This window comes from Maylandia zebra, linkage group LG6, assembly GCF_041146795.1.
Source record: "Maylandia zebra isolate NMK-2024a linkage group LG6, Mzebra_GT3a, whole genome shotgun sequence".
NCBI classification, from domain to species: Eukaryota; Metazoa; Chordata; class Actinopteri; order Cichliformes; family Cichlidae; genus Maylandia; species Maylandia zebra.
This window is the reverse complement of record NC_135172.1, coordinates 41,537,339-41,565,191: the sequence shown is the minus strand read 5'-3', so window position 1 is coordinate 41,565,191 and position 27,853 is coordinate 41,537,339. Positions and strand designations below refer to the sequence as shown.

General features: G+C 41.7%; 3 protein-coding genes across 6 annotated transcripts in view; 2 read left to right on the top strand and 1 right to left on the bottom strand.

Moving 5' to 3' along the window:
- Positions 1–2,911, top strand: part of krt222 (keratin 222) — a 37,225-nt gene extending 34,314 nt beyond the window's left edge. For all 4 annotated transcript variants that reach the window (XM_004538719.4, XM_004538721.5, XM_004538720.6 and 1 more), the window contains one exon: positions 49–2,911. In XM_004538719.4, the coding sequence (XP_004538776.3) occupies positions 49–262 (214 nt within the window). In that variant the 3' untranslated portion in view covers positions 263–2,911. The remainder of the gene's footprint in view (positions 1–48) is intronic.
- A 76-nt stretch (positions 2,912–2,987) lies between these two features.
- LOC101483811 (tensin-4) lies at positions 2,988–18,680 on the bottom strand. The gene is made up of 12 exons (XM_004538722.3): positions 18,614–18,680; positions 16,184–16,437; positions 13,676–14,012; positions 11,195–11,592; positions 10,737–10,868; positions 8,778–8,870; positions 8,217–8,294; positions 6,352–6,414; positions 4,493–4,664; positions 4,317–4,385; positions 4,176–4,205; positions 2,988–3,797 (listed from the first exon to the last, which is right to left on the bottom strand). The coding sequence occupies exons 2-12, from the start codon at positions 16,404–16,406 to the stop codon at positions 3,665–3,667; spliced, it is 1,728 nt and encodes a 575-aa protein (XP_004538779.3). The 5' UTR covers positions 16,407–16,437; positions 18,614–18,680; the 3' UTR covers positions 2,988–3,664.
- A 5,266-nt stretch (positions 18,681–23,946) lies between these two features.
- On the top strand, positions 23,947–25,644 carry LOC143419072 (uncharacterized). Its single transcript, XM_076885286.1, has 3 exons — positions 23,947–24,399; positions 24,524–24,806; positions 24,939–25,644. The coding sequence occupies exons 1-3, from the start codon at positions 24,068–24,070 to the stop codon at positions 25,605–25,607; spliced, it is 1,284 nt and encodes a 427-aa protein (XP_076741401.1). The 5' UTR covers positions 23,947–24,067; the 3' UTR covers positions 25,608–25,644.
- The last annotated feature ends 2,209 nt before the right edge of the window (positions 25,645–27,853 follow it).

Here is a 27,853-nt window from a genome sequence, read left to right as displayed (position 1 = left end):
TTTGCATATTCACCGTTTATTACCAACATCTCCAACGTCTCTCACCAGGACAGAGAAGATTGATAAGGTGATAAAGCAGTGGGAGGGCTCCTTCTTCAGGGGGAATCCCAAGCTGAGGAAGAAGTCCGTGTCGCTGCGCTTCGACCTGCACATGGCCGCGGCGGACGAGGGGTGCGCCCAAACTAAACAGGACAGCCTCCCCGACGTGGAGGTACGTCTCATCATGAAGAGATCCCGCAGCATCCCGACCATCACGCAGTAACTCGGTCACCGTTGGGCCCGAGCTGACACTGGTTTGCGGTAACAGAAATAACATTTGTGCCACGACGGTGGGCACGTTACCACCCGTCACCATCGTGCTTAATCTGAATTTTAGCTGATGAGCTCCCATCAGATCTCATCTTTGACAGGACGATCATTAACCATCAGGCTTTTGTGGTGACCATTTTTATAGTGTCAGAAAGACTTACAGTCATTACTTCACAGAGGATAAGTATTTAATATGTAAAACATATTTCTGCGTCATCATTTTAGATGAAGAAAAGCTGTCTTTGAACACTTTGTTTCAGTTAGGTTTCACTGGATTAAAGACATCATAACAATGACTCTGCTTAACTACAGCATTTAACCCTGATTAGCACCTGGTACAGGAAGCTGAGAGCACAGGTAGACTTGGATGGATGGAGACACAGCACTAAGAGCTGCTGTGAACTACCTAAGAGTGGATTTTCATGTTTTGGTAGATTTTCTGTGAGGGGCTGTATGAAAATTACAAAGTTTTGTTTTTTATTTGTTTTTTTGTAGGAATGACATATAAAATTTGTCAATGTCGCAGAATCGTTCAACTCCAGTCTGCATCTCAGAGCAGAGCAAAACATGTGTAAAAACATCAATAAATAGATCAGAATTGGAAAATTGATGGAAGAATTTGGGAAATTTTCCATTTTCCCTTTTGATATGTGCATCGGTGACCACGTGAAAGTTATTTTCCCATCAGATCATTAGCATTTAATTTAGAAGACAGTGTTAGTCTTTAATCCTTCCACCGTGAGGTTTCTGCACTGGGAGAAAATTTTATCTGTTAAAAAGTGCAATTCGCACCATTTTTCAAAAAAACGTACACACTGACCAAAGAAGCCGCCTGATATTATTCTGACTGAAATAAAAATGCAATCAAAGTGTAATTTAAATAGCACTTTTAAAATAGAGTTTACAAAGTGCAAAAGAAAAAATCTGAGAAGGAAAACTTCTACTGAAAGTCACATGATGGACGAAAGAATCACTGTGATGGCTTTCAAATGTTTCTCCTGCATTAGGTACCAATTCGTTTAACCTGTGGCCTAATCAGATTTTTAGGAGGGCCATCTGAGAGCTAAACCTACGTCTATTAACCAGCTGATATTCGTTAACACTGGATGGTTAGTAGATGGACATCCAGTCCCATCAGGTAACCTTTGACCGTGCAGCACACTTGAAAAAAACAGAAGTTGACCCAAAGGAAGACCAAATGAACAGCCCAGTTCTTTATGGGCAGCCCCAAAGTGCTTTTCAGTTATTCTGTGTAAAAAAATGGATGCGTTAGAGGCAGTACTGAGCAGGAAGTGCAGGTGATCAGGTGAGAAATCAAAAGGTAGCGAATAAAACAGCGACAGGAAAAATATAAAAAGAATAAAAAACCCACAAAACAAAATTAATAACAAATACTAAGGATGAATTTAAAAAATGAGTTTAAAAAATAATAAGAGATCATCAAATAGAACCGATTTAACAATTGTTGGACATATCAGACGGGTCCAGACTGTGGGGGGGCAAAAACAGAAAGACCAGGTCACCTTTGGGTTTCAGGTGAGAGGAGTCTGTAGTGAGGATGACTCTGAGGTGAAAGAGAAACAGAACAGATGGAAACAGAATGTTTGGGATTCCAGCACTGAGACGGGGGGTTAAAAAAGCTTGTTTGCAAATAGACAAATGTGCCACGATTCAAGAGGTCATCCTGAAAGGCGGAGTCCTGCTCAGATCACAGATTAATTTTTAAAAATTAATTAAAAAATGTAAAAAGAAAAAAAAAGGTTGATGGAAAAATCATTCTAACTAATCTAATAGATCTATATACATTTTTAAATGACATCCTTTATTTATCCCAATAAAAGACTGTAACATCTCTTTTTCAAAACAGCAGCAGATAGTTCAAACAAGTTCACGCAACTACAGATCATGCACAATAACAGGTCACATTTCAGTGCAACTTACTTCAATTTCCACATTATAACCATCTCTGACGATTTCAGGTACATATAACATCAAATATGTAGATGAGTGTCTTAAACTTTGCTTTTAAAGTAAAGCCTTGCTCCGTGTCCGCTAATTTTCATACAGTCCCTTCCTGCTTTGCACTGCAGACACTCACAGCACTGAAAGAAGAGTTTCTTTTACTCTGAGGGTCTTTTGTTATTGCGGTTAATCCTCTGTGTGGGGATTTAAAAAGAATACAATAATATATATTGCTATGGCGTTATTGTGTGATACTCACTGTGAACCAAACAGCAGTGAGAATTTAGATTCCCCGTCTTAACCAGAGGAGGGCAGTGTTTGTAAATAGTTACCACTGCAGAGTGTTCTCAGTGCTCCACTCGGTCCTGTAACACGTCCTGTTGCACCTTAGACTCAAGTTTTTATGCTATCTTTTGAGTTGGCACCAAAGATAAATATATATATATATATATAAAAGAAGCGGACCGCTGAGCTTTGCATTTGGGTCCCTTAAGATATGTTGAGAATATTTAAAAAAATTACCTATGCAGTTCTGTACTTGGTTTTGCTTTGCTTCAGGAAGCACACTCTTCATTTGAATGAAGCATTATGCTTTTATCTAAAGATTTATCATTTCAAATAAAACACAGAAATATGTGCAGACTGTTGTGTTTTCTGTCACGTCCAAAATAAAGCTTCTTCTTCTTTATTATTTTCACACACACTATTAACATATGAATAGTTAAAAATGTTTATTTTCCATCATGAAAAACAAAAATAAAAATCCACGAATATACAGAAAATAAAGTTTTTACAGTGCATTGCAGTGTAATAAATACATTCAGGGGTAGCTGCAGAATTTGAAATGAACTGACCTACCAGGGTTCATTTGTTTCTCTTCAAGTCTTTTCACCTTCAAACTTTTAATTACCACATCACTATATTTCAATGCATCAGATAATGCACGTTCACCTCTCAGGGAAAAGGGCTCCTGTTCTTATGAAGACATAGCGTGCCGCTTTCTCACATCTACAACTGTTCTCTCAGCAGTCTTAAAAGAAATAGTTGGCTTTGTTTTACTGCTTTTACAAGCTGATTGGATGATATTCAAACTATGGCGCCTCATTCATTTACAATCATGTTATAGGTGCAGTCCACTATATCCTAATTTTTGCCATAATCACTCATATATCTTTTAATATGATTTTTATTATCTGATCAAACACCGGAACCTAAATCAGGTTTTCCTTGCAATTCAGCAGAAACACAAACTTGTCCAGTTTTCTCCAAAGCAGTAGCGACACTTCCTGTAACCACCATACTGGACAGGTTATTTGTAGAAGAGCACAGTGTTAAACAGAAAGTGTAAGCAGGAGTCTTGAAGATGTATCACGCCGTCTCTGGGTTTGCATGTTTATGGCTTGGATACAGCTGCCTGAATCACCTTGATGACTTCGCTGCAGGGCTGCAGGGTGTCATATTCTGCAAATACGTGACAAACATTCTCCATACCGGCTTCATTGCCCTTTGCCACAAAGCCAAACAACCTGTCGGCACAAAGAAACATGAGTCAGATTAATCTGCACCCCAAGAAGAAGATATTTTTCAAAGGGACCTCTTCTGCTTTTCATTATTTACTGTCAAATATATTGTTCTCAGTAGTATTCATAGAAGCCCCACCCACATCCTATTCAAACAATTGATTTATGAGGGGCAGCCAATAAGAAAAAAGCTGGCTTAAAAGGGAGGAGCTGACTGAAACACCTTATTTCAGAAAGAGGATGAGCTGAGTTCCTGCACCAAGACACAGTGTAAGATAAAGAAGGATTATTTTGAGCTGCTGCTGATGCAAAGCTACACTAATACAGCTAAAATGTGTAAATGAACAGAACAGGTCCCCTGTTTAGACTTGAAGTTCAGATTACCTTGCACCAAAACTTGAACCTCTCGTCCACCTGTGAGTATAAGACAGACAAATGTTCAGATTAGAAATGAAACACGTTGATGACCACCAGTGGAGATGATCTCTGACGTCTGCGCTCGCAGCTCATGTCGTGCATACTCACACTCGATTGTCTGGATCTTCACCACCGTAGCTCAGCATGTGTGCAGGGTAATGGCGCCTGAAGAAGAGCCTGCAAGAAACGATGAGTCTTGACCCAGTGTCACACACAGACCACACCTAAACAGCACGGCAGCACATAAAATCTCAGCAAAACGTTGATTTCATGTGTTTTCTTACTTTCTGTTGATGTCTGTGAGAGTGACACCCTTCAGAGACACTTTCATGTTGACTATGGTTGGTGTGAAGGAACCCGGAGCCTTCTCGAGTGTTGAGGACACCGCCCTTTGCACTGCACAGGGGCCTGTCAGCATCTCAGTGGGGATGGCGTTAAGGTAGACAAAGTTGGAGGCTGTTGACAAGACAAACAAACACACTTGTTAAACACAGAGATGAGGGGTTGTTTCGATTCTGCCACTGGGAGACTTTAAGTACAGAAGGGAGTGTTGTCAGAAAGTAAGAAGCGCTGAGGAATGTCCTCAGACTCCCCATGTTTGTGTGTTAATAAAGGAGACGAGAAAACAATGTGTACTATCATTTATTTCTTCTTCTTTTATTAGTTGATTCTTTGTGATATCTTTGCAGTTGTTGTTTTAGGTTTTTTGTTTCTTTGTATTTCATTTGCACTATAATGACAAGTTTTGATTTATCAAATAACTTTTATGCAGAAGAGGAGTAAGCTCCACAAAGAAGGAAACTGACCAGGACGTTTGACCCAGGAACCTTCCTGCTGCAGGACTGTGCACCACTTTTACAAAATATTTTGTGTTTCAGTCCCTACTTCCTTTTTGCTTTGAAGTAATAAAAATATTCTTGTGATCCAGTTTCTGTAAAATGAAAGTTTGTCTTGTTGCTTTGGATGATTATATATTTTCACTTTGTTTATTTATTTTTCTGTTGAGAAATCTCTCAGTATTTCACCGAAGTAAATAAAATTTTGGGATACTTTGTCCTCCATTTATCTGTGTCGAAACAAAGATGGCTGCCTGCCTGGTTGAGTGGACTTGAGCCAAAACAGCTGGAATGTTTCAAAGCCTGAACATTTTTCTCCCACTTAGTGAAAGGAGACTTTGAGGAATGTGGAAAAGCCTTCAGGACGACGCTAAGTGTTTTTAATAATATCCTGAGTTTTTCAGACTTTAAAAGAAAAGTTCGGTCTTTGAACTCTCACTGATGAAGCAACACGTGGCTGTGGCGTGAAATCAGCAGCATCTCTAACGCCGTAGCTCTTTACCGAGAAGAGGTATTATTACCACCTGTGAGAGGCTTCACGGCTGTGGCAAGTCAAACTGCCTGACAGTCAGTCACGCTGTTTGCTCAGGAAGTCAATGCACATGAAAACAGGGGTGCAGGTAAAAGCAACACTTTATATTCTGCAGATAAAAGCGATGTGCAAACCCTCAAACCAGGCTTTCGATGTTCGTGAGCAAACCTCAGATAACAAGTCGGTGGGACACGGTAATATCAGCATTTCCTGCTTGGCTGCAGAGCAGAACAGTAGTGTTTATAACCGCAGGACAGGAAAAGGTTGAATGCAAGGGGGTTAATTGTTGTTGGTTTCTTAACTCTTCTTAACTCTATCATAACTCTGTTGGTCAGACTCCTGTTACTGCTTATTTTAGAGTTTAATTTGTTGGAGTTTAACTCTGACCCTGGCTGTGCTGAAGCACAGGTACAGCTTTGTGGCGAACAGAAGGAAACCTGCAGCTGCGCTATATTAGGTCACACTAACCTGTGTTTCCATTAGCTTAATTTTAAATTAAGCCCGTCCTAGTTTTTGGAGTGTTGGTGCAAAATTATGTATTTAATCATATCTTAAATCATAACTTATCATCAGTGTTTGCTGCTTAGAAAAGGTCCACTTTTTAATACCTTTAATATTGTGATCTGACAGAAAATGTCCAGTTTGTCTTTATTTTGGCAAAGGCAAAGAAGTCTTCCCCAAATCCTGGACACTGGACCAGGCCAGGTCCTGTACAGGCCATACTACTTATCTAAAAATGCCCAAACAGAGTTGTTGGGGCGTTACATGGACTCACCTATTTTGTTGTCGTCCTCTGAAGGTGCTCTCTCTTTTGCTCTCTCCTCTGCTGATCTCAGGTCTGTGTAGACAGATAAGATTTGAGTTTTTTATTTGAATTTGAGGGGCTTTACTGGCACAACAGTAACACCAAATGACTTAGAAATGACACTTTCAGTTGATTCAACATTAATGTTTTTTCCAGTGTTCGTGGTGTCTGTCCCTGATGTTGGGGGCGTGTTTGTCAATACTGAGCAGCAAGTTGTCCCTGTTCTTCTTCTGCTGGGAATATTTCTGCTTTTTTTTTTTTTAATGTGGCATTAAAGCACAATAGAACTTGTTCAAGTAAAGATCTGTTTTAGTGTCATGTTTCAGTTTTCTGCTCATTGCCAGTACATTAGCAGAGTCTTGGAAACACCCCTGGTTTCCCTGCATTACTGTTTCTTCCTTTTTTCAGTTGCCAGCTTGTGGTCGCTGGAGCCGCACTCAGTTAGGATCTGTTCCTGCTTTTTGTCTCTGACGTGAGAAAGATAACCCGACAATCCATAATTTGAAGAAACATTCTCATTTAGTTTGGCTTTTATCTTCTTTCCAAAATAGTTTTAGTTGTTAGAATTTGGTTTGGAAAGTAGCCCTACTGTGAGAAAGGCCAAGCGTCTGAGTGAGGACACCTTCCTACCTCGTTATATCTTTGACACAGACAGAAAAACACAATCGACTATATCTAAGGGATGGTCATGACCTCAGTGATGCCACTCATTGGTTTGTGTCCATCATTTTGATTGGTCGAAAGGGTAATTTTGGTTGTCAGCACCACATAAGAAGTGTGGCTTGGAGCTGACTGAGGACATTGCTCACTCATTGACTTGCATCTTGTGATTGACAGGTTATTAGCCAATAAGTATATCCTGGAGAACCCTCCTTTGTGACTGATGATGATCATGATTTACAAAATGAACTAAATATTTTATTCAGTATTACCTGAAACTACAGGTTGAGCCCGACTGCAGCTGGTCTAAAACGCTGCAGCACAGTTACTAAGTCAGTTTCTGAATTGCCTTTAAGATTTTATTGTTTGTTTTTAAGGCATTGCAGGAATTAGCGGCTTCATACCTTTTCTGATCTTTTGAACCAGTACACTTCTTCAAAGTCACTGAGGTCTGCAGAACAAACTCCTGGCTTTCCTGAGGTCCAGATTAAAGCACAGAGGCGATCAGGCCTTGGCTTAAAAAGCTTAATTCCCAGCAGTTCTTTTTAACCCTTTCCTAAAAGCTCAGACTCGATCACTGTTAAGTTCAGCTCGAGCTAATATGACTGAAATTAAGCCTTCATTCAAAAATATCTTTATATAGTATGAATGGTTGTCTCCAGATAGTTCAGTCTCTCTCACATAGTCTCTTTCTGCAGCACACAGCAGGTATCTGTCACTCTCAGGGCCCAGCAGTTGTCCTTTGCAGTCGATTCATTATATTGAAGGAAATATGTTAGAAATACACTTTAAAACAAAAAGTCAAACTCCATTATTTTAATGTTTATGAACCAATATTGTTTGCAAACTTTGGAAAGGATGCAGGTTTAAGGCAATCTGATAGTTTTCAAACATGAAGATTACTTTTATTATTTATTCTTTATTAAGTCTCAGCACTAAAAAAGTTAAGTGCTGGTCTCCTGCAGGTTTTAGATCTCACCCTGGGTCAACACACCTGAATCAAATGATTAGTTCGTTACCATTCCTCTGGAGAACGTCAAGACATGTTGAGGAGGTCATTTGAATCAGCTGTGTTGGAACAAGGATACATCTAAAACCTGCAGGACACCGGCCCTCAAGGCCTGGAGTTGCCTACTCCTGGTGTGTGTGTGCAGTAATAACAAAGGCTCAGTTACCGTGGCAGTAGAGGCATAATCTGCAGGGTAAGGCGTACGCAGAAATGGTGTGCTGGTACACCAGGGCAGAGAGACTACCTGCAAAGACACAAAGCAAATCACAGCTCCAGCTGAGTACAGATAAGCAACTTTCTGATTGGCTATTTCAAGAACAATAAAATTTGAACTTTATCCTCAACACTTTGCCAGGTCTGAAGACAACCTACAGAGTTTTGTTATGACACAGAGACTCACTACAGTATAAATCCTTCTGCTGCTATGATGACTGTTTTTCCATATTTCAGTGACAACGTTACTGTAACGTTACATATCTGTGGCGACAGACATATCAGTACATGGCCATGGGTGTCTGATTACAAACCAGTGACCCACACTACTGATAAGAAAGGTTCTTTGGGTGTGAGAATACACACCCTTTGTACTAATGCTCAAGGGTAAGATCCATGGCACTCGTGCCCACCCACATCCCAGGAGGCGAGAGATCTCTGAGTCAGAGCAGCACTCGCTTTTTAAACAGACGAGTGAATTCTCGGTGGGTATGAAACTGATAACTCGACTCACCAAAGTAGGGTTCCTGAGAAGAGCCTTTAATGCGCACGCCTTTGGCAGATGATTCAATGAGGAAGTGTCTGATAAGATCAGAGCTGCTTTCCCCTGTTTTGACAAAAGGACAAATGTCAGAGAATGAACAATATATGAAGGCAATGTGATAAAGAAGCACTGGAATAACCCTTTCCCACCAGTTTCTTCAAAAAAGAAGACACAGAACCACGTAATTGCTCGTGTTGACGTCAGTGGCTGTGTGGCAGGGCACCGCAAGATGTTCATCAGCGATTGGCATATGTAACCTACGAATTCTTTCACCCGGCTTCAGTAGCGCTGCTGCACAGGATTCCCAAACCTTTCGAAATGTGAGCTTGTTCTTAAAAGGCGCTGAAGCAGAGCTGCCTCTGCACAGCACTGAGACCACAATGATGGAAGAGAGGCATTAGTTACTAATGGCGCTGGATGGCAGTGATTTCTGAATGTGAGAGACGCAGGGTACATAAAGCTTTCAAAAAACATTATGTTGCTGCTGTAATAAGTAAAGTGCTGCCATTCATTCAGTGCGTTTTGCCTCCATACAGCCCAGATAAATTAGATTTAATAAATGTAGAGTTTTTCAGGTAGTTGTCTCCTGTCATTTGCTGTGATCAGGGAGTTAATTTACTTTAATTTAAAATTCATTCTGACTTACAAGGCCACCATAAACACATAAATGAGGCCATCAACGATCTGATGTTGTCGTCCTGTCCTATGTTTTTCCCCCTAAGGACTGACTAGTGCCGGTCTGTCGGTAAAATAGAGTCGCAGAGCTTTACAGCCTAATTTATTGGCCGTTCTCACGAGCAGTGCTGCGAGGTTTCAGGGCATGCACTCTCTTCTTTTGTTCCTCACTTTTTTGGGAGGCTAGGTGATTATCAGCATGCACATGATGCTGTCAGTCATGTGCATGGAAATTATAACAGAAAAGAATGACAAATATACTATTACAGTGTTGGATGCTCATCTTAAACTAGCAGAAGTTTTGTTCGGTAATCTCTGGGAGCGGAAAGCTCACATTGAGAGCAGATATTCATCCACCTGCTGTTTGAACCTGCTGTTTGTACGGAGCAACCAATCAGGTGAAAGTTCATTTAAAGGGAGAGGAGCTAAAATGATTCATTTATGACAAAGGGTAAACTGAGGGACTGCACTGAGACCAGAGTTAAGGATAGATTGGTGCTGTAAGCGAGCAGAACAGACAGCCTTTACATGTCTGTATGTGAAGGATTTATAACTTTAGCTTAGCTAAGGCAAACTGTTTGGTCTCACTGAGTTAATTAGTGCTTTTAGTTCCATTTTATAGCCTTACATTTTTGTGGCTGGTTTAAATAAAAGAGGCATTATTATATAATGTTCTGCTAAAGAAAACCATGCTAAATAGGAAAAACATGTTGCTAGATTGCCCGGGATGTAGGGATTAATTCGATGGATGGAGCCTGTCAGTGAAGTGGTCTCAGAGCTTGAGCAACGCTCACATATCCCGCATTCCTGAAAGGGATGAAAACGTACAAATCTACAAACGAGGCAAGCCTCAAAATTGTTTCGTGAGTGAGGTCCTTTTTTCCCCTCACCGACTGCTTACAGTGCCGTAAACAGCTGGTTTTCTCTTGTGTTTATACAAGGTATACTGTGGTAGGAAAAAATGACAGCACTGCGTGCTAGCACGCCACAGATCGCTTGATGTCGTCAGCAGAGTTGGGTAAGGCATGCGCTGCAGGGCTCTGGTATAGACCAGAGCATTTATGTAAAATTAGAGATCTTTATACACCGTCTGTGTTATATATGAGTAACAACAACAGCAATACGCTACACTGTATTCATGCTTTGTGTGTGCAGTTGTGTTTTTTGTGGCTTTAAGATCTTCTGTTTCCTGGATCTGACTGATTTCTGCTTTTGAAACTGAGGTCAGGCCACTGCTCTTACTAGTGAGCTTACCTGGATAGGCAGCAGCAGTAAAGCTGGTGGGCGTTTGATCTACCTTCATGGCCAAACCAAAACTGCCTCTGTAGGAGGTGCTGTCTCTCACCACAAAGGTTCCTGCTTCCTTGTCTTTTACCAGAGCTTCAGCTAGAATAAATAAGACATCAAAAATGCTCAGAAAAATGCAACAACGTGTGTTTTATTACTCAAGAAAAACACTTATGGATCACTTTAGCTTGATGGCACAGTTTCAGAGTTTGAACAAAGCTTTCGAGAAGATTCCCATTGATGGAAAAGCACTGAATGTGTTTAACTTTGTGGTGAATGCTTTCATGCTGAATTGCATCAACATTTTGTACGTTAAGCAGGACTGTGAAATGAAATTGTTACTTTTGAGACCTCCTCAAACAAATCCACTGTGAATTTAGTGCTTTTACTGTAAGGTCTTCGTGTGATGCTTGCTTGGGTCTCACCTTCTGCTCTGCTGATGTGTGGACGGAACCAAAACTTTGACGTATCCATGACAAATTTCATCGATGGCTGGCTGCCGTTAAAACGGGCTTGAGAACTGGAATATGTTGGTTTTGACACAGGGTTCCTCTGGAGTAACTCGATCTGTGGTTCAGGGCTGTGCAGGTCCTGTTGAGGTGCACCGTTGACTAACAGTACGGGAATATCGGTCAGTGACCCTGAGACTGGGCCGTTCTGTGCTCTTCTGCTGTTCACTTCCTGTAAATGTCCTCGCTTTGTCTTCAAGGGCTTCTCCAGGCTTTGCCTGTTATTACATGGCTTCATTCTGGAATTGTCACTAAAGGAGCCGGATAGCATGGACTCTGGAAAATCAGCATCTTCACCGGTTAAGGAGAGGTTACTATGAGGAAAGAAAAAGGAGGAAAAATAACATTGGAAACACAAGGTTCTTTTGCAGTGAGACATTTTTTTAAAATTTTAATTCCCTGTAGAAGGATAACTATAATTAAAGGAACAAAGACTTTAATAAAAAACATGTTTTTTGTTTTTTGAATTTAAAAGTGTTTTTGTAATTATCCTGTGCAGAAGCAAACCTCTTCGAGAGGCTTACCTTACTTTGTGAATGAAAAGGTCTTCTTAATGATTAGCATGGTTAAATTGAGGTTCTAGTCACTTAAGCCTCTTTTCCATTATTACCTACTGGGCTTGACTAGGCACAGTTTTCACCTGTTACCAGGTACTTTTTTAGTACCTGCTTGGCCGGGGTTCCAAGCAATCCGAGCAGGTACTAAAATGTGACGTCATCGACTGCATGCCACCAATTGGCTGGTCAGTAGCATCACTCTACGAGTCATGAGAGTGTTTTGTTCACGGAAATCAAAACTGGCATTTTTGAAACCCGACAACTGGGAAATGGCAACAAAAAACAACTCAGTGATCCCCAAGTCTGACAAAAATCCACAGACCGAGCAGCAGGTTTATTCTTGTCCACCTTTGTTGTAGCGTTCGTGCTGCGTATTAATTAAGTTGTGGGACGCTTGGACACGTTGGTACTAAATTATAATGGAAAACCAGTCGATCCGAGTAGGTTTTACGGCACTACATTAAGGCACAAAGTGGTTTTAAACCAAAGTACAGCGCCGCTTAGTTCAAATGCAGTCAACAGCTCTTTAACACAATACATGGTTTTGGAAATGCAAGTCAGTTTTCTTCTTTTCTGTTGATAGATTAAGTTGTTTTCTTAATATTTCAAACTATTTCAGAACAAAAGAAATTACAGTGGGTAACTGGTTATCAAATGGTAAAAGCTAAAATAAAAGCAAAGAATTGTGTGTTAAATGTCTTTTGCCTTAGATATATGCAGACTGTGCTTGTGTATAGTGCCCTGCTAAATAAAAGCAGGAGACTGAGCCAAGAAAAACCATGAAAAGTCTTTTCTAGGTCTTCCTATTAAAAGTGTCACTAAGTTCTTCCTCATGGAAGACTGTCGTGGAGTCTTTACCTCTAATTATAATGCACCTTTAGACGACTGTTGCGATGTAAACTGGTGCTGCGGGTATAGAACAAATTGAACATAAGGTTGTGCAGTATTTTAGGCCTAGTGCAACCTGACCTATTTTTTTCTAGCTACAGTTTTGAGTTGCTCTATAAATACATGACAAACAGACACTCGTGAAGTACACATTAAACACTCATTGATTATAAAAGCGCACAGCGGTAAGGATAAACTTGAGGACTATGTGATTGTGCTTGTTCAAAATGTAGACTGCGGGTTGCAGGTTTCGTGATAAGAACTCAAGTGGGTGATTGAAATCATTTCTCACAGGAAATCAAAAGACAGAAATAACCAAAAATAAATAAAGATGAGTCACAATAAGTTGTAAGACCTGTTTTAGATCAGGGGAGAAATGCATGTCAGAAATTGTTTCATGTCAGAAATTTGGAGTACATGGACATAAATTGTCCTGATTTCATAGTAAATTCAGTAAAAATGTGAAACTAGTGTATTTCACTGGGAAGTACAGTTAGTTTCTGCATGTCCCCCCCCCCCCTTCCCTTTCTTTAAATAAGGAGAATCTCGACTTTGTGTTTAGAAATGAACCCTAACACTTGTGAAAGGATTGAGCATAATGCTGTGAAACTGTGTTAAAACTCGTTCAGGCCTGCTTGAAGTTTGAGACTTGGAGTTGGAGTTTGGCTCTTACCTGTGATGGTTAAAGTTTGGAGTAAGACGCTTGGGAAAGCAATAATATCTGTGTGTGTGTGTGTGTGTGTGTTTGTGTGTGTGTGACCCTCGCCTACACACAGAATGGAACAGCTTTTAGTCACAATGTGAGCACTGCTCATCCAAGTCGATCAGGCCTTCTCTGCTCGTGTCGCCTCAAAATACTCACCATGTTTAAAGTGGATCAGTTTTCAAGACCAGAGAAGTGGACAGAATGGAAGACATTTGTATCATGATGGGATGTCTTACTGAGTTTTACCTGCCAAGGATGTAGCTGGTGTCCGAGCAGGTCGAGGTGGAGAGCAATGAGGCGGTGCTGTTTCTGTTGGAGTGTGACAGCCGCAGTGATCCTTGGCAAAAGTCATTCTTCGGTGAGGGGTTTCGCCTGGGTGCGCTGCCAAATGGCAGCGGGGGCAGAGAGGACGTTGGGGAGCTGGAGAAAACCAGCGTCCCTTGGGGACTGCATCTGAGGCCGTTGTGTGTGGGGATGGGTATACTCGGGGACACCGAGGGGACCACTGTGGGTGATGAAATGGTTGAACAGCCTCTAGGAATGAGCACAACTTCAGAGAAATCTTCATCTGAGCAAGAGGCATCTGTGGGTGGAAGGGTGAGATGTTAGTATTGGGAGGGAGGGAGTTTATGCTGGTGAGGAAAAAACAGTGTTGGTTTGGTTTATATCAGCAGAACTGGCTTGGTGTGTATGTAAGGACACCGTTGCCAGGTATTTTTGTCATGCAGGTACCTGCTTGCACAGAGTGTTCTTTGAGTTGCACATTTGTACTGTTGCTAGAACATTAGATCAACTAGAGGAGCCTCAGCCACTTCTTGATTCGTCAGGATCAAGGTGGTGATCGGCACAATTTACGCCCTTAAGAAAATGCCATAGCATGTGGTGTCTGTATATACCAGACGAGCGGCTTCTGCAACCAGAGTTGCATAATTATGACTAATGTTCATGCAGAAAGAGCGAAATCTGCCTGAATATGGAGATATTTCTCCACACTGCTGCTTGATTTCCTTTAAACTTATTCACCTTTTCAGAACACGTGACAGTTTCATAAACACACGACCAAACTTCTCTGAAGAAAAGATCAGAAACAGGAAACCCATTTATTTTTACACATATGTATGTATGCTTTGACTCTTGCGCACACTTTCTGATGAAAGCAGGACTGAATGAGGCACCGTTGTTCCACCCCGGTGCGTGACTGCTCGCTGAGCCTTTTCAGTCTGTAGCTGTAACACATGCAGGGTGTGGTACAAGTCTGGGCAATAATCCCAGGACAGACAAAGTGGTGCAATTACAACATGATTAAAAATATTAAAACTATCTCAGAAAGGGTGGGTAAATTTCCAGAGCCCAAGGCTATCTGTACTATTTGTTTACAAGGGTGGCTATGGTTTTACTGTGCTCTGTGTCACACCTCTGAAAGCTGGGAGCTTTCAAGAGTTAGACTGAAGCATAACAAAGGGCTAAACAGGCCCTTTGTACATGTTATATCTGGTCCACATATCACTCTAAATTGTAAGTAAATTTAACTTTTCTACAATAGTATATTTAGGTAAATGATCAGAAAGCAGATTTAACATGTAGGTACCAAATGTGTAGGCAACATTAAGTTGCTTTGGTTTATTGCTGAAAGTGTGATAACATAATGGGTGAAACATGATGACAGGTTTTCCCAGCACACTGCCTGTAACCAGGTTCCAACAGGGTCAAGGGGAGTAATTTTAAGAGAGATGAGAAACTGATGACTTCTTTACCAACAAGCAATGTTTTTACACGCTTGAATCCACAGCAGCAGAGAAAATAGCTTTGAAAAAGTTGCTGAACTGATTTTAAGAGACATGCAACCAAAGCAATATTTAATCTTGCTTATGACCACTCTGCATGAAGTGTCTGAGTTTGAAGTGTCTTTGAAATTGTCTTATTACTGTTTGGACTAATGAAATAGCTTTAAACCCTCTTTAAACCCTGGGGCGATCGTGGCTCAAGAGTTGGGAGTTCGCCTTGTAATCGGAAGGTTGCCGGTTCGAGCCCCGGCTTGGACAGTCTCGGTCGTTGTGTCCTTGGGCAAGACACTTCACCCGTTGCCTACTGGTGGTGGTCAGAGGGCCCGGTGGCGCCAGTGTCCGGCAGCCTCGCCTCTGTCAGTGCGCCCCAGGGTGGCTGTGGCTACAATGTAGCTCCATCACCAGTGTGTGAATGGGTGGATGACTGGATATGTAAAGCACTTTGGGGTCCTTAGGGACTAGTAAAGCGCTATATAAATACAGGCCATTTTTATCTCTTCCCTGTCAACTTAAGGAGGACCTAGCATACTGGTCCTTATATTCTGCCATATATATATAACTGTCAGAATCGTGAAGGCCTGAATCAAATATGGCGTTTTAATCTAGTCAGGTTAGTGTTTGTGACCTCAGTAAGCTCCACCCTTCGCAGGGTGCTGCTATATTTCTGCTGGTGCATGGTTTCAAAATGAATATTATATCGCTTGAAAAAACCGGAGAAGTGGCTTTGAGGTCAATTAGATGTAGATTTTCTGTGAAACTGCACTTGGCAATTTTAGGCTTTTATACGTAACTGATTTCAGAGCAATAAAGTTGCTATATGGTACCCGTTAACCACACAATTTTTCAAGTTCAGTTTCCCACACAGCAAGCAAGTTTTGACTGTCTCTCGTTTGAGTTTGATGCATCTGCAATAAAGTGATGTGAGGTTGAATTGGGTAGAGCAAGAGAAGTGTTTACAGTCTTACTGTACCTGCAGGGGGGCTGAGACATGTGGGACTTTTGCTGCATTCGATGGGTTCAAATGTGGGATCCAGTTCCAAGATTAACTGGTTGAGATTTTCCAGAGAAATGTCGAGATCAGGATCATCATGGTGGGTGACTGTCTCTTGTGACGGTTCCAAGCAAATAGTTTGGCCCACTCTGAGAACATGACTGGGTATCGTGTGTGCCAAGCCTTTAACTGTAGGCATCATGTTAGGGGAGCTCAGCGTCTTCTGTGCGTGCCTGCCAAAGGCCAGAGAGAGACAATGGAGAGAGATCGGTTATTCTGTCATGAATGAAATGAAAGCCTTGCCATTGTTGTTTTTGTATAACAGACGCATCAAAAGGTCTTTTCCCCCCCGATACTGTGCACCACACATGGGTACCCATCCTGAGTTTTTCAGTGTTGCTTTTGGAGAAAGTAGCAAAGTAGCAATTGCATTTTTAACAGAAGGTTCCAAAAGCTGTGCAACTTGTTGCCCTATGCTGACATTAGCAATACAGAAAGACTGGAAACGGTGGAGAAAAAGGACCCTGTGAATGTGTATAAGGACATCTGGAGTTGAAAAGGCCTTTGAAAAGGGAGTGTTGGTGCAGACTCAGAAGCTTTTGAAGGCTAAAGGCAGAATAGGTGGGAACAGACACAACAGACACTGCTCAGTTTGAGAACAGAGGGAGGAGTATGATTTCCATCCTGCTATTGATACCGGTGGCATTTATGAAACAAAGACCTGGGTTCTCGTGGACCCTAAAGTCTTAAAGTATTGAATTCAGTATTCTAAAAACAAGTTTTTTGTGTAGCCTTTGAGAAATAATTGATCGCACGTCAGCTGAGATGAGCTTCGGGCACTCTTGGACCCCGAATTGGACGAGTGGAAAATGAAAATGGAGCCAACAGTAGTCATATTTTGAGATTTCTAGGAATGACTTGGAGAAGTGCAAAACCAGCAACATGGATTTAACCAAGGCATGGCTGAAACTGGTTCCAGGCATAGTTCATGTTGTGCAGAAAGTGATGTAAACTTGGCACGAATTCAAGCTGGATCTGGATTCAACTCAAGGTGGACTCGTAAATTTCTACATGTTATCCAGAACCAACAAGTTAGCCTGCATACATTAGTACAGTTTGTTGGGGATGTTTTGTTTTATGGTTTTGTCATTTGGGGTCTAGCCAAATGACCTCCCAGCCTAGCAGAAGTTAAGAAAAAAACAATAAAGAGCCTGCTATATGCCACACTTCTCTGTGTTTCCAGTAATGACACTTTGATTTCCATAGAGGTGCAGCACTTTAGGAGGATAAACCTACAATAAGGGCAAAAATGCTCAGAAACTGTTGGGCTTTCAGAGAGCTAGAGGTCCAGTGAACCAGAAAAATTAAATAACCTGGAGTGACTGCTTTATCTTCAGCTGTGGTCCTAAATTCCTTTAAAATGACTTCGAAGCCTAAGTTGCTTTCAGCTTCAGGAACTCTGCAGAAAGCTAAACCTGAACATTTGTTGGGCAGCTGTGGCGGGTTGTCCACATCAGCGTGGACTACAGTGACGGCTAATCTGAAAAAGTTGTTGTTGCTGTAAAAAATAAACAGTGTGCGTCCTAGAGTGCAGCACCCAGTATGAGTCAGTACTTCTTACAGACCGCGCCGTGCAACATGTTTCTCAATCGTTATTATAACAGCACGTGGTGAATAATGACTCGAGCTGAGTAAATGCCATGTTTCACTGCTGACATCAGCATGAATAGCTGCTCACGCAGGGCTGCGTAATATGGTAAATGGCCTGTATTTGTATTAGTCCCTAAGGACCCCAAAGCGCTTTACACATCCAGTCATCCACCCATTCACACACTGGTGATGGCAAGCTACATTGTAGCCACATCCGCCCTGGGGCGCACTGACTAATATGTGGGAGGATTGGCTCATCTGTCTCCCTCTTTTAAACTTTAGACAAGGTGTGGTGCTCAGTGAGTCACTCAGGTGAGTGGCTGTTACCATGGCAACTCTAATGTTTTCCTAAAACAGGAAAAGCTTGTAAGGAGTGAGATGTGCATTGTGGAAAGAATTTCCATTTCTTTTCAAGGGAAATTCATATTATTAACAACATTTTCAGCTCATGAAGAACACACACTGAGCATCACAAAGGTCCAACTTAGTCTGTGAAACAGTGCATGAAATACACTACAGCTCATATAGCAGCTGGATACGTTTTTTTAAATCTCAGAAAATAAGAGCATAATATTGCGATTATTTGGTTTCATGTAACTTTTAGTGTCCCTGCCATGTCGCGCTATAATAAACACTTAAGTCTGCATTCGTAATTAACAGGAAGGAACTTAAAATGAGGACCTGCTGCTGTTAGTTGCAAACCTTTGCTGCAGATGATATCCTGTTTATTGTTACAAGTAACAAAAAAAGTCCTCTTACCTTGCTATCTTCTGATCAGTATCCTTGCCGTGATGCTGCTTACCGTCTGACTCTGCAGTGTGTTGCACTCAAAGTGTTGGATGCTTTTATTAATCAAATCCCAACCCTCTTCCCAGTGAGCCTATCAGCAGCAAGGATCACGACTCCCTGCCGCTCCAGGTGATGATGTCATACCAGCACTAATTTTTATGGATGGATTTTTTTTTTCACTCGTGTTTCTTTGAAACAGACACCCTATTAAACTCAGTGAGTCTTTTTTTTTTTTTTTTTTTGTAATTTTGTAATTTTGTCAATAAAATGCAGAGTTACTCTTGGTGAGGAGATGCCAGCATTAATATAGAGCTTAACAAATTGTTCAGATCAAAGGACGTTATGGACATTTCAAAATGTGAGGGCTTGATGTAGCCCTGCAACAGACTGGTGACCTGTCCCAGGTGTGCCCTGCTCTTCCCCTATAACAGCTGGTGTATAGTTAATAATATATTGCTCCACTATTACCCAAGACTGCTTTAACTATTAAATGAATACAGTCAGAATGTGTGTTGCATTAAACACACCCCTTTATCTGTGAGTACACACTGATAAAGATAAAAATTAGTGTGTAAATGAAAACAGAATGCAATGGTTTGCTAATCTCATAAACCTGAACAAAGACGCTCTGGGTGTAGGTCAAATGTTGACTGGATGAAAAGTTGCCTTAGAAACAAGAGCAGAGTTCACTGAAGGCAAATAAGTGTGTGTGTGTGGTGGTGGTGAGGGGGGCATGAAATATCAAGAGAAGCACAATGAGTGGACATGTTTTATTGTTTTTAACACAGTTTCAGTTCACTACAAAGCCGTTCTTTGTGTGTTCTTTGGATGTTGCTCAATCATAGTTCCTTTTATTCTTTCTTTACTAAAACAAACCTTGAGATATCCCTGTGTTTAAACCTCTGTTTGTAGAATTAAAGCTGTGAACATGTTGCGGTCTCTCCTGTGTAAAAACAAAATATATATTTTTTATTAGTCCTTTATTTATCCAGGTAAAAAATCTCATTGAGATTAAAAATCTCATTTCCAAGAGAGACCTGGCATCATGGTAACAAAAGTCACAATACACGTACCACATAAGTACATAACATTTAAAACAAATACAATATCCCATACCAACATGTGAAAAATATACAATAACAGATCAAATTAAGAGTACATTAAAAACAATCACACTCAGTAAAAGAGTTGTTCTCTCGTTCCTTTAAGACAGACTTAAACTCTCCCAATTCTGATCATTTCAGTTCCTTCTGCAGATTATTCCAGGAAGCAGGGGCAGCGTATGTAAAAGCCTTTTTCCCCAATTCTGTTCTGATTTCTGGGACAATCAATTGTAGGATATTGTGAGAACGACGGCTGCATTGGTTGTGGTTTTTACACATATAAACACATAAATAAGATGAACCAGCCCAAGGAGAGGTTTATAGATAAAGATCAACCAATGGGAGAGTCTACGAATATGCAAAGATGGACATTTAGCAGCAGCATACAAAGAACAATGATGTACACGATTTCCATAGCCGGTAATAAGACGTAAAGCACAATGGTACACAGTATCCAACGTCTTTAGGTAGTGGGCAGGTGCATTCATAAAAAGCAGGTCATCATAATCCAATAAAGGTAAAAAAGTTGCATGAATCAAGTGTTTTCTCACTTGGAGGGAGAAACAGGATTGATTTCTAAAAAAGAAACTTAGTTTAATGACAAATTCTGATCTATAATGATCCCTAGATACTTGTAAGATGTGACCATTTCAATTTCAGTTCCTTGAATTGTTTTAATCTTAGGAGACGTAGCTAACAACTCTTTGCCATTTGAGAATAACATGAACTTGGATTTCTCTGGATTTAACACCAACTTGAGTTAAATGGGACTGAACGACATCAAAGGCAGACTGCAGAAATTGCAGGATTTGTGCTACTGAAGGGGATGAACAATAAATAATTGTATTTAATCTGCATAAAGATGGAATGCTGCATTCGAGAAATTATCACAAAGGTTGTTTATGTAAAGAGAAAATAGCAATGGCCCTAATATGGAGCCCTGCGGAACTCCTTTGGATACTGGGAGAAAAGAGGAAGAAGACCCGGACACACTGTTTTCTTGGTGACAAGTAATTTAAAAACCAACTTACAGCATTTACAGATAGACCAATATTGTTTAGTCTATGTAATAAAATAGCACGGTCAACTGTATCAAAAGCCTTTAACAAGTCAAGAAAAAGAGCAGCACAGGATTTTTTGCAGTCCATTAAATCAGCGATGTCATTAACCACTTAAACAGCAGCAGTTATTGTGCTGTGTTGTTTTCTGAATCCTGACTGATGTTGGGAAAGAACTGAATTGATTTAGTAAGCCAGGTTTCTGATGATATAAGAATATCAGTATCTAACTCTTTCATCCAAATTTTCACAAAATCAATTTTGGGAAGAAGACTTCTGACATTTAAATGAGTGATACCAAGACCTGTTCGAGTTTTGAAATCACAAGGAGTACTTAAGCATTTGCAATCTGGACCGGGATTAGGTTGCACATTTCCTGAGAATAAACACACACGCACACAAAACAAGGAGACACACAGAAATGGACACTGTAAACACACTCACACTCCCCATATACACTCTATATTTAGGCCCCAGACCCAGGAGATGGTCCGCTTCACTCTGGGGTGGAGGCCGACCGGCTCAGTCCCCGCAGCAGCAGAGGAGTCCACCATCACAGACCCTAAACGGACGACCAGTTCGTCCTCTCAACCTCCAGCCCCAGATGGCAAACAAGGAACAGGGTTGTAAAAAGAGCCCATGCTTCACTCCGCCTGTTCATACGTGGTGTCCATGCATGGTGTTCTAAAGTGCATTTAAAAAGGGGGGCATGGCACAGACAACCCTCTGCCAGATAGCAGCTGGTGTCAGCACGACCCCTCCACAGAACCCTCAATGTCTACATGCGATTTAAAATTGAGAAGTGGGGTCAGGTGGGGTGAGGCTGAACGAACAGACCCCCTGTCTAGACGCCATTCAGTGTGCCCACCCAGAAGAGGTGTATGTGTTATGACAATGTAGGTAATGAGAGTGTCCAAGGCCCTGCATGTTTGGTGGTGTGATGGAGCGGGAAGCAATTAGGGATGGGGAGGAAAGGCCCAGAGGGCAAAGTGTCCTGATTCCTGGAGCCAGCCCCCCCACTGACCCTAATAGGCACTCCTGTTCCCTAAAATCCACCAAGGGCAGGGGGCCCCAGGCCCTTCTAGCCCAGGGTACATGGCTGCAGCACCATCTTGGGGCCAAGCCAAGGAAAGCCCACCTGACCCAACCACAGAGGGAAAACTACACCCGCCAGACATTCAGTCAACTCCCAGACTACATAAGGCAATAGACACCCAGGTTGAGTCCATCCTCCACCTCTGTTAGATCCTGTGGGTTTAAAAAAATAGATTTCCCGATTTTAAATAGATTTTAATTTGAATAGTCCGATATCAATTAATTAAATTCTGAAAGATGTTTAAATATAAATGTATTTTGCCAGAAACGCCAGAATCTCAGCTTATAACTCACAAAACTATTTTAACAACCACCGAGCAATTAAAGGGCAGGTAAATAGATTCTGCAAACAGAAACACAAAGCGCTGTTCACATCTCACAGATTCTTAAACTGCACGTTTCATCACTCCGACCAAAACTCACTGAACCAGCAGGAAAAGAAGATGAACCTACACTTCACATTTGAAAAACATCGTCATGACTTTTCTCTTACTTTTGCCGTTTAGCTTCCACCACAATAAAATCCCACTTCCTGCACAGTGCTGTCTCTCAGTGTACTTCAAGACCAGTTTCCCATCAAAAAATCTCTGTTTTCTGCATTTTTCACTGGCTTATTACCCACCAGTCTACCGTTGTGTACGGCCGCTGTTTTTTAGGGGGGAATCTCTGACAAGAAAGTCAAATTTCGGCTGTTCAATACTGAAGAAATTTCAGCTTTTACCATTTATGAAAAATTGGAAAATGCTTAGCTCAGTCTCTAATAAAACCTCTGTAGCTTTGCTCTGCTTCACGTCAGCAGCATCTTCATATGTTGATTCATGGTTTTCTTGAGTTCTCGATCTACTGTAACATATTTTTAAGCGAGTGTAGCAAAACCACGACAGACCCGATGACCACACACGTTCATGCTTTTGAGGATTTCACACATTTTATTCTTCTGGTTGCTGTTCACACGCTGGGCTGCAGCCCACCACATACACCACAACAACAACATCAACTCAGGACCCAGTTCAGTGTTTTATCCTGGCAAGGCATGATTGCGGATGCTGTTTAGTTGCGTCCGCCTCCCCTGCAGCGGCACCGCAGACCACGCCCCGCAATAGGGGGTTATATGATATAAAGCTGGTCACAAAAATCTTAAGGCTAGACCATGCAATTTCACAGCCTCACACTTCCAGCCTACCTGGCCCACGTAGACCGTGAAGGCCAGGTCCTCAGGAGGATGCACCCTATGAATTTGGACACCCCCTACATCTAAGTGTCTCAAATGTCACTCAGCAGTGAGCTGCTAACTAGGAAATAATCCAGACAAGAGTAGAAGTGATGGACGTGAGAAGAAAGTCCCTACGGTTGGCCTGAAGGGAACGCCATGCGTTGCCAAGTCCGTAATCGCTCATGTACTGATTAATTACATTTGTGGACTGTCAGTTGCACTGAGTTCCTCCTGTATTGAGCATGTCCATTTCTTCATTTAGTTCACGGCTGAGGTCGCCCCCAAGAACAAGTGAGCAACCTGAGCAGGGTGTTCAGAGAGTGCACCACAAAAAAAAAACGTGGAAGAATGAGGGGTCATCAACATTTGAGCTGACAATACATAACGTTTTGTTACATATAAATCATTTAATTATTAGAAATCTATCCCCTGGATCTATAACTTGAACACTTTTATGAATTAAAATTGCCACTCCTCTTTGCTTAGAGTTATAGCAGGCTGAGAACACATTAGGAAACTTGCTTATCTATAGCTGTGACAGGTCTTAAATATCTTTAACCTTTTACAGTTTTTCTCAAATGTTAAAACACAAAAGCCAATCCTGTAACCCAAATGACCAGTAGTCTAAACACATTTACTAAATGTAGCCACCATATACCAGTACCATAAACACATGTCACATGAAGACACAATTCACAAAACACAACCCTCTGTACTCATAAATCTAAACACATTTTTCCTTGCCAAAACACATGTTGCAAAACAACTCTGCACATATTCTCAAATGAAAGCTCATGTGATGCAAAATGCTTGCCACAGTCACCAATCTGTGAACACAGGGAACACACTTGGCGTCAGTCACTACACACAACGACTCAAAATTGAAGACACCTGTTGCTAATGATGTGACCCCACCTATGAAAGCATAGTTTGGTGAAGATGCCAAACAATCACAATGGATGAAGGCATTCGAGCGTGCGGAAGGAGAAGAGCTGCAGGCCAAAGAGGAAGAGGGGTTGAGATCAGAGGAGGAAGAGGTGAAGGCCTAAGAAGAAGAGGAGTTCGGAGTAGAGGAGGAAGACAAGGAGGCCAACAAGAGAGAGGAGAAGGTCCAGGTGGGAGAAGAAGACAACCTCGCACCATCATAACAGATGATATGCGAGCAACAGTAATTGATCATGTCATTGTCCATAGCATGACAATGGCTGAAGCGGGACGAAGAGTACATCCAAACCTGAGTAGGTCCACCGTGGCCACCATTATCAAGGCATTTAGACAACACAACAGGTATAGTACGCTATTGCTTTCTTTGTCACACTACAGTTTTACAGGCCTGTGAAAGTGGTCTGTTACCTTACATGTAGTTTTACATATAAATCAGTCAATTGACAACACATGTTTCTTTCTTTAGAGCTGAAAGAATGCCACATAGAGGTGGGAGGGTTGCCATATTCACAGCGGCACAAGAAACCCTCATTGCAGATATGGTCCGTGAGAACAACTGCATTAGACTCCGAGAGATCAGAGACAAAGTCATTGCAGATAATGTAAACTTTGAGAACATTGATGCTGTCAGCGTGTCCACAATAGACCGAGTTCTCCGGCGCCAACAGATGAGGATGAAACAGGTCTACAGGGTTCCCTTTAAGCGCAACTCTGCGCGACACATAGGACAACGTTACGAGTATGTGCAAGTACGTATACATCCATGTCCACAGTACAGTTAGTGGACATACTGTGTTGCTTAGTGGCCTACATTACTTCTGGACTACCTGTGCTACCTGATTGACCGTTCTGAACACCTGTACGCTTTCCCATGTTCACAGAGGATAATGCAGTTGGACGCGATGGCCAGACCCCATGAGTACCTCTTCCTGAATGAGGCTGGCTTCAACCTCCAGAAACGAAGGCGAAGAGGCCGTAACATCATTGGCCAGAGAGCCATCACTGAGGTTCCTGGCCAACGGGGGGGTAATATTACTCTTTGTGCAGCTATGGGTACGGAGGGGCTTGTCCACCGGCATGCTGTCCTTGGGTCTTACAACACCCAACGTCTCCTCACCTTCCTAGAGGAGCTAAAAGACATCCTCCTGGACCGTCAACAACACCATCCTAGGCTAGCACATCACATGTATGTGATCATTTGGGACAACGTCCGCTTCCACAAGACACACCAAATCAGAGAGTGGTTCACCACAAACAGTGACCACTTTTTAAACGTCTGTCTGCCACCCTACTCCCCTTTCCTGAACCCTATAGAGGAGTTCTTCTCATCATGGAGATGGAAGGTGTATGACAGACAGCCATACACAAGAGAGAACCTCGTACGGGCAATGGAGCTGGCCTGTGCTGACATCCCAGTGGAGGCCTTCCAGGGATGGATTCGCCATTCCAGGGCGTTTTTCCCGCGGTGCCTAGCAAGGGACAATATAGCCTGTGATGTGGATGAGGTGATGTGGCCCAATGCAGCTCGGCGACATGATGCCGCACAGTGACTGTGTGTAATACTGTAAAAAGACCGTGTAGACAATAAAAAAGACTTCACACCCTGATCATGTTTCCGAGAGTACTGTTGTGTGCGATAGATTCTGTTTTTGCATTGAGTTGTGTTACAGTAGTGTACGTACATGCAGGATGTTTTTATAGATTTATAGTCTTCATGTGAAACTCACAAATCTAAATGCCTAATCCTCTGCAGGGTTCTATGACGATCCGTTACTGTACAGTTTATAAAAATATGCATTGGCAGTTATGAACCAAAGAACCTTCTCACAAATTGAGCATTGTGTTTTCAATTGTTTTGCTGTAGTGTGTAATGCTGTGTATAGTGTTTACAGTTTTGACAGCTTCGAGCTGCTCTCTTGGTGTGGGAGTTTGAGTTTTGCAGTGGGAAGGTGTGGTTGTGTTTATGTAGCTTTAGAGAAGGGTGTTGTGTTTGGACATTGGGGGACCTGGTGGTAACGTTTGTGACATGTGTTTTAGCATTTGAGAAAAACTGTAACCTAGCACACTTTAGTGTACCCATGGTTGTGTGTGTGTGTAGCTGATGTTGCACGCTGTGTGTGACGCTTAAACGAAGGAGAAAAATCACACATCCATCATATGCAAGAAGGTGTGGTTCCATAAGAGCGCGATACATAGACCCGAGTGGTGCTTGGTGTTGTCTGATTGTATGTGTGCACATTAAATTATATGCGCCGTGAGGCTGTAGAGGATGTGCTGAAGCTGTGTGTGTGTGTGTGTGTGTGTGTGTGTGTGTGTGTGTGTGTGTGTGTGTGTGTGTGTGTGTGTGTGTGTGTGTGTGTGTGTGTGTGTGTGTGTGTGTGTGAGATCATGCGGTGCAGACGTGTAAAGTTCAAGGGTGCAGAAGCAGACACAAGAAAGAAAAGCTAATCCAGAAGATGTTGGGGGTGAGAGGGAGTTAAAAAGTAATGTAAGTATTTTTGACAATGCACAATTACAACTTGCTATCTGCAGCACTTTTACACGACCATAATACATCTGTGTGCGTGCTTAAGGCAGTGGTTCCCAACTGGTGTGCTTTGCGACAACTGTACAATATATTTTTGCACTGTACAACTACAGAAAAAAATATTAATGATTATATTATTTTTTTTAGGCAATTTAGGCTCATGCACACTTGGTAACTAGCAAGCTAAAAAAAAAAAAGGCTCGTGAAATCCAATAATTTCTTCTAAATGAAAACTCAAAGCTCACTTAAAGAGATGAGGAAAGTTTAATGATGGTGGAGTGCTAACACATTTGGAAAAATGATTTCAAATATGATGAGTGGTCTGCAGATGGGCTGCCTATAGTGCTTTTCTGTGATAACACAATCTGAAGAAGCACTGATGACATATCAGACGCTATACAGATGATTTGGTGTAGAAACGAGTACAGATGTGCCCTGAAATCTTGGCTCCTGGTTTGGTGCATCTATCCATCGACCTGTTTATGTGAAAGAAGTTAAAATTGCGTTAATAAATAATATGTGCACTATAACTGTAAGAAAAACTGCTGCATGAAGGTATAATACAAAAATCTCTTTGGGATCTGATGCTTGACGAGTGTGTTCACCTCACAGAATGAAGATTTATTATACAGCTTTATAGAAAACTGTGATGGAGAGCAGTTTGTTCAGTGATGCCTGACTCCCATGGAGTCTCCAGTGATGCTTCCAGCCTCACTGATTAGTTTGTTGATCCTGCTGGTGTTTCTGGCACTATCGTTACCACAGACTAGTAGAAGATCTCCAACATCTCGCTGCACACCTTAAAGGATCTGAGCTTCCTTACAAGTGGAGTCTGCTCATACCCTTTTTGTACACAGCGTCACTGTTGCTCCTCCAGCGTGTCCGCTGCTTCGACCTGATGCTGATGGGCGTAGTCGCAGTGTTTTTCATCCAGAAGTCAACCAGCATCTTTTTTGTCTTGCTGACATTCAGAAGGAGGTGATTTCTTCTGGGCCGCTCCAAAATGTTCCTGCACTCTGACTCCTGCCCACCCTTATTACACCTAACCACTGCAGTATCATCATTCCTTATTAAAGGACGTGCTCTGTGTATTAATGGGTTAATCTGCCTTTAAGTTGTCTGTAAAGCGTGTTATAAAAATGCTGATTCATTTCTTGATCTTCGTGTTCCCAAAACTCGTTGAGCATTATTTATATATTTACCTCCACATCATTCTGGATTTGATAGCTTGTTATAAATCCTTTGCAGCACGGTGCTTTTGACTGTCTT

Coding starts and splice junctions, on each gene's coding strand:
- LOC101483811 (XM_004538722.3), bottom strand. CDS start 16,406: ATGATGCCTACAGTTAAAGGCTTGGCACACACGATACCCAGTCATGTT. Junction 4,386..4,492: donor CTCACAGACATCAACAGAAA/GTAAGAAAACAC, acceptor CGTTTCTTGCAG/GCTCTTCTTCAGGCGCCATT. Junction 3,798..4,175: donor GGTTCAAGTTTTGGTGCAAG/GTAATCTGAACT, acceptor TTGTGCCGACAG/GTTGTTTGGCTTTGTGGCAA.
- LOC143419072 (XM_076885286.1), top strand. CDS start 24,068: ATGGATGAAGGCATTCGAGCGTGCGGAAGGAGAAGAGCTGCAGGCCAA. Junction 24,400..24,523: donor GCATTTAGACAACACAACAG/GTATAGTACGCT, acceptor TTCTTTCTTTAG/AGCTGAAAGAATGCCACATA. Junction 24,807..24,938: donor AACGTTACGAGTATGTGCAA/GTACGTATACAT, acceptor CCATGTTCACAG/AGGATAATGCAGTTGGACGC.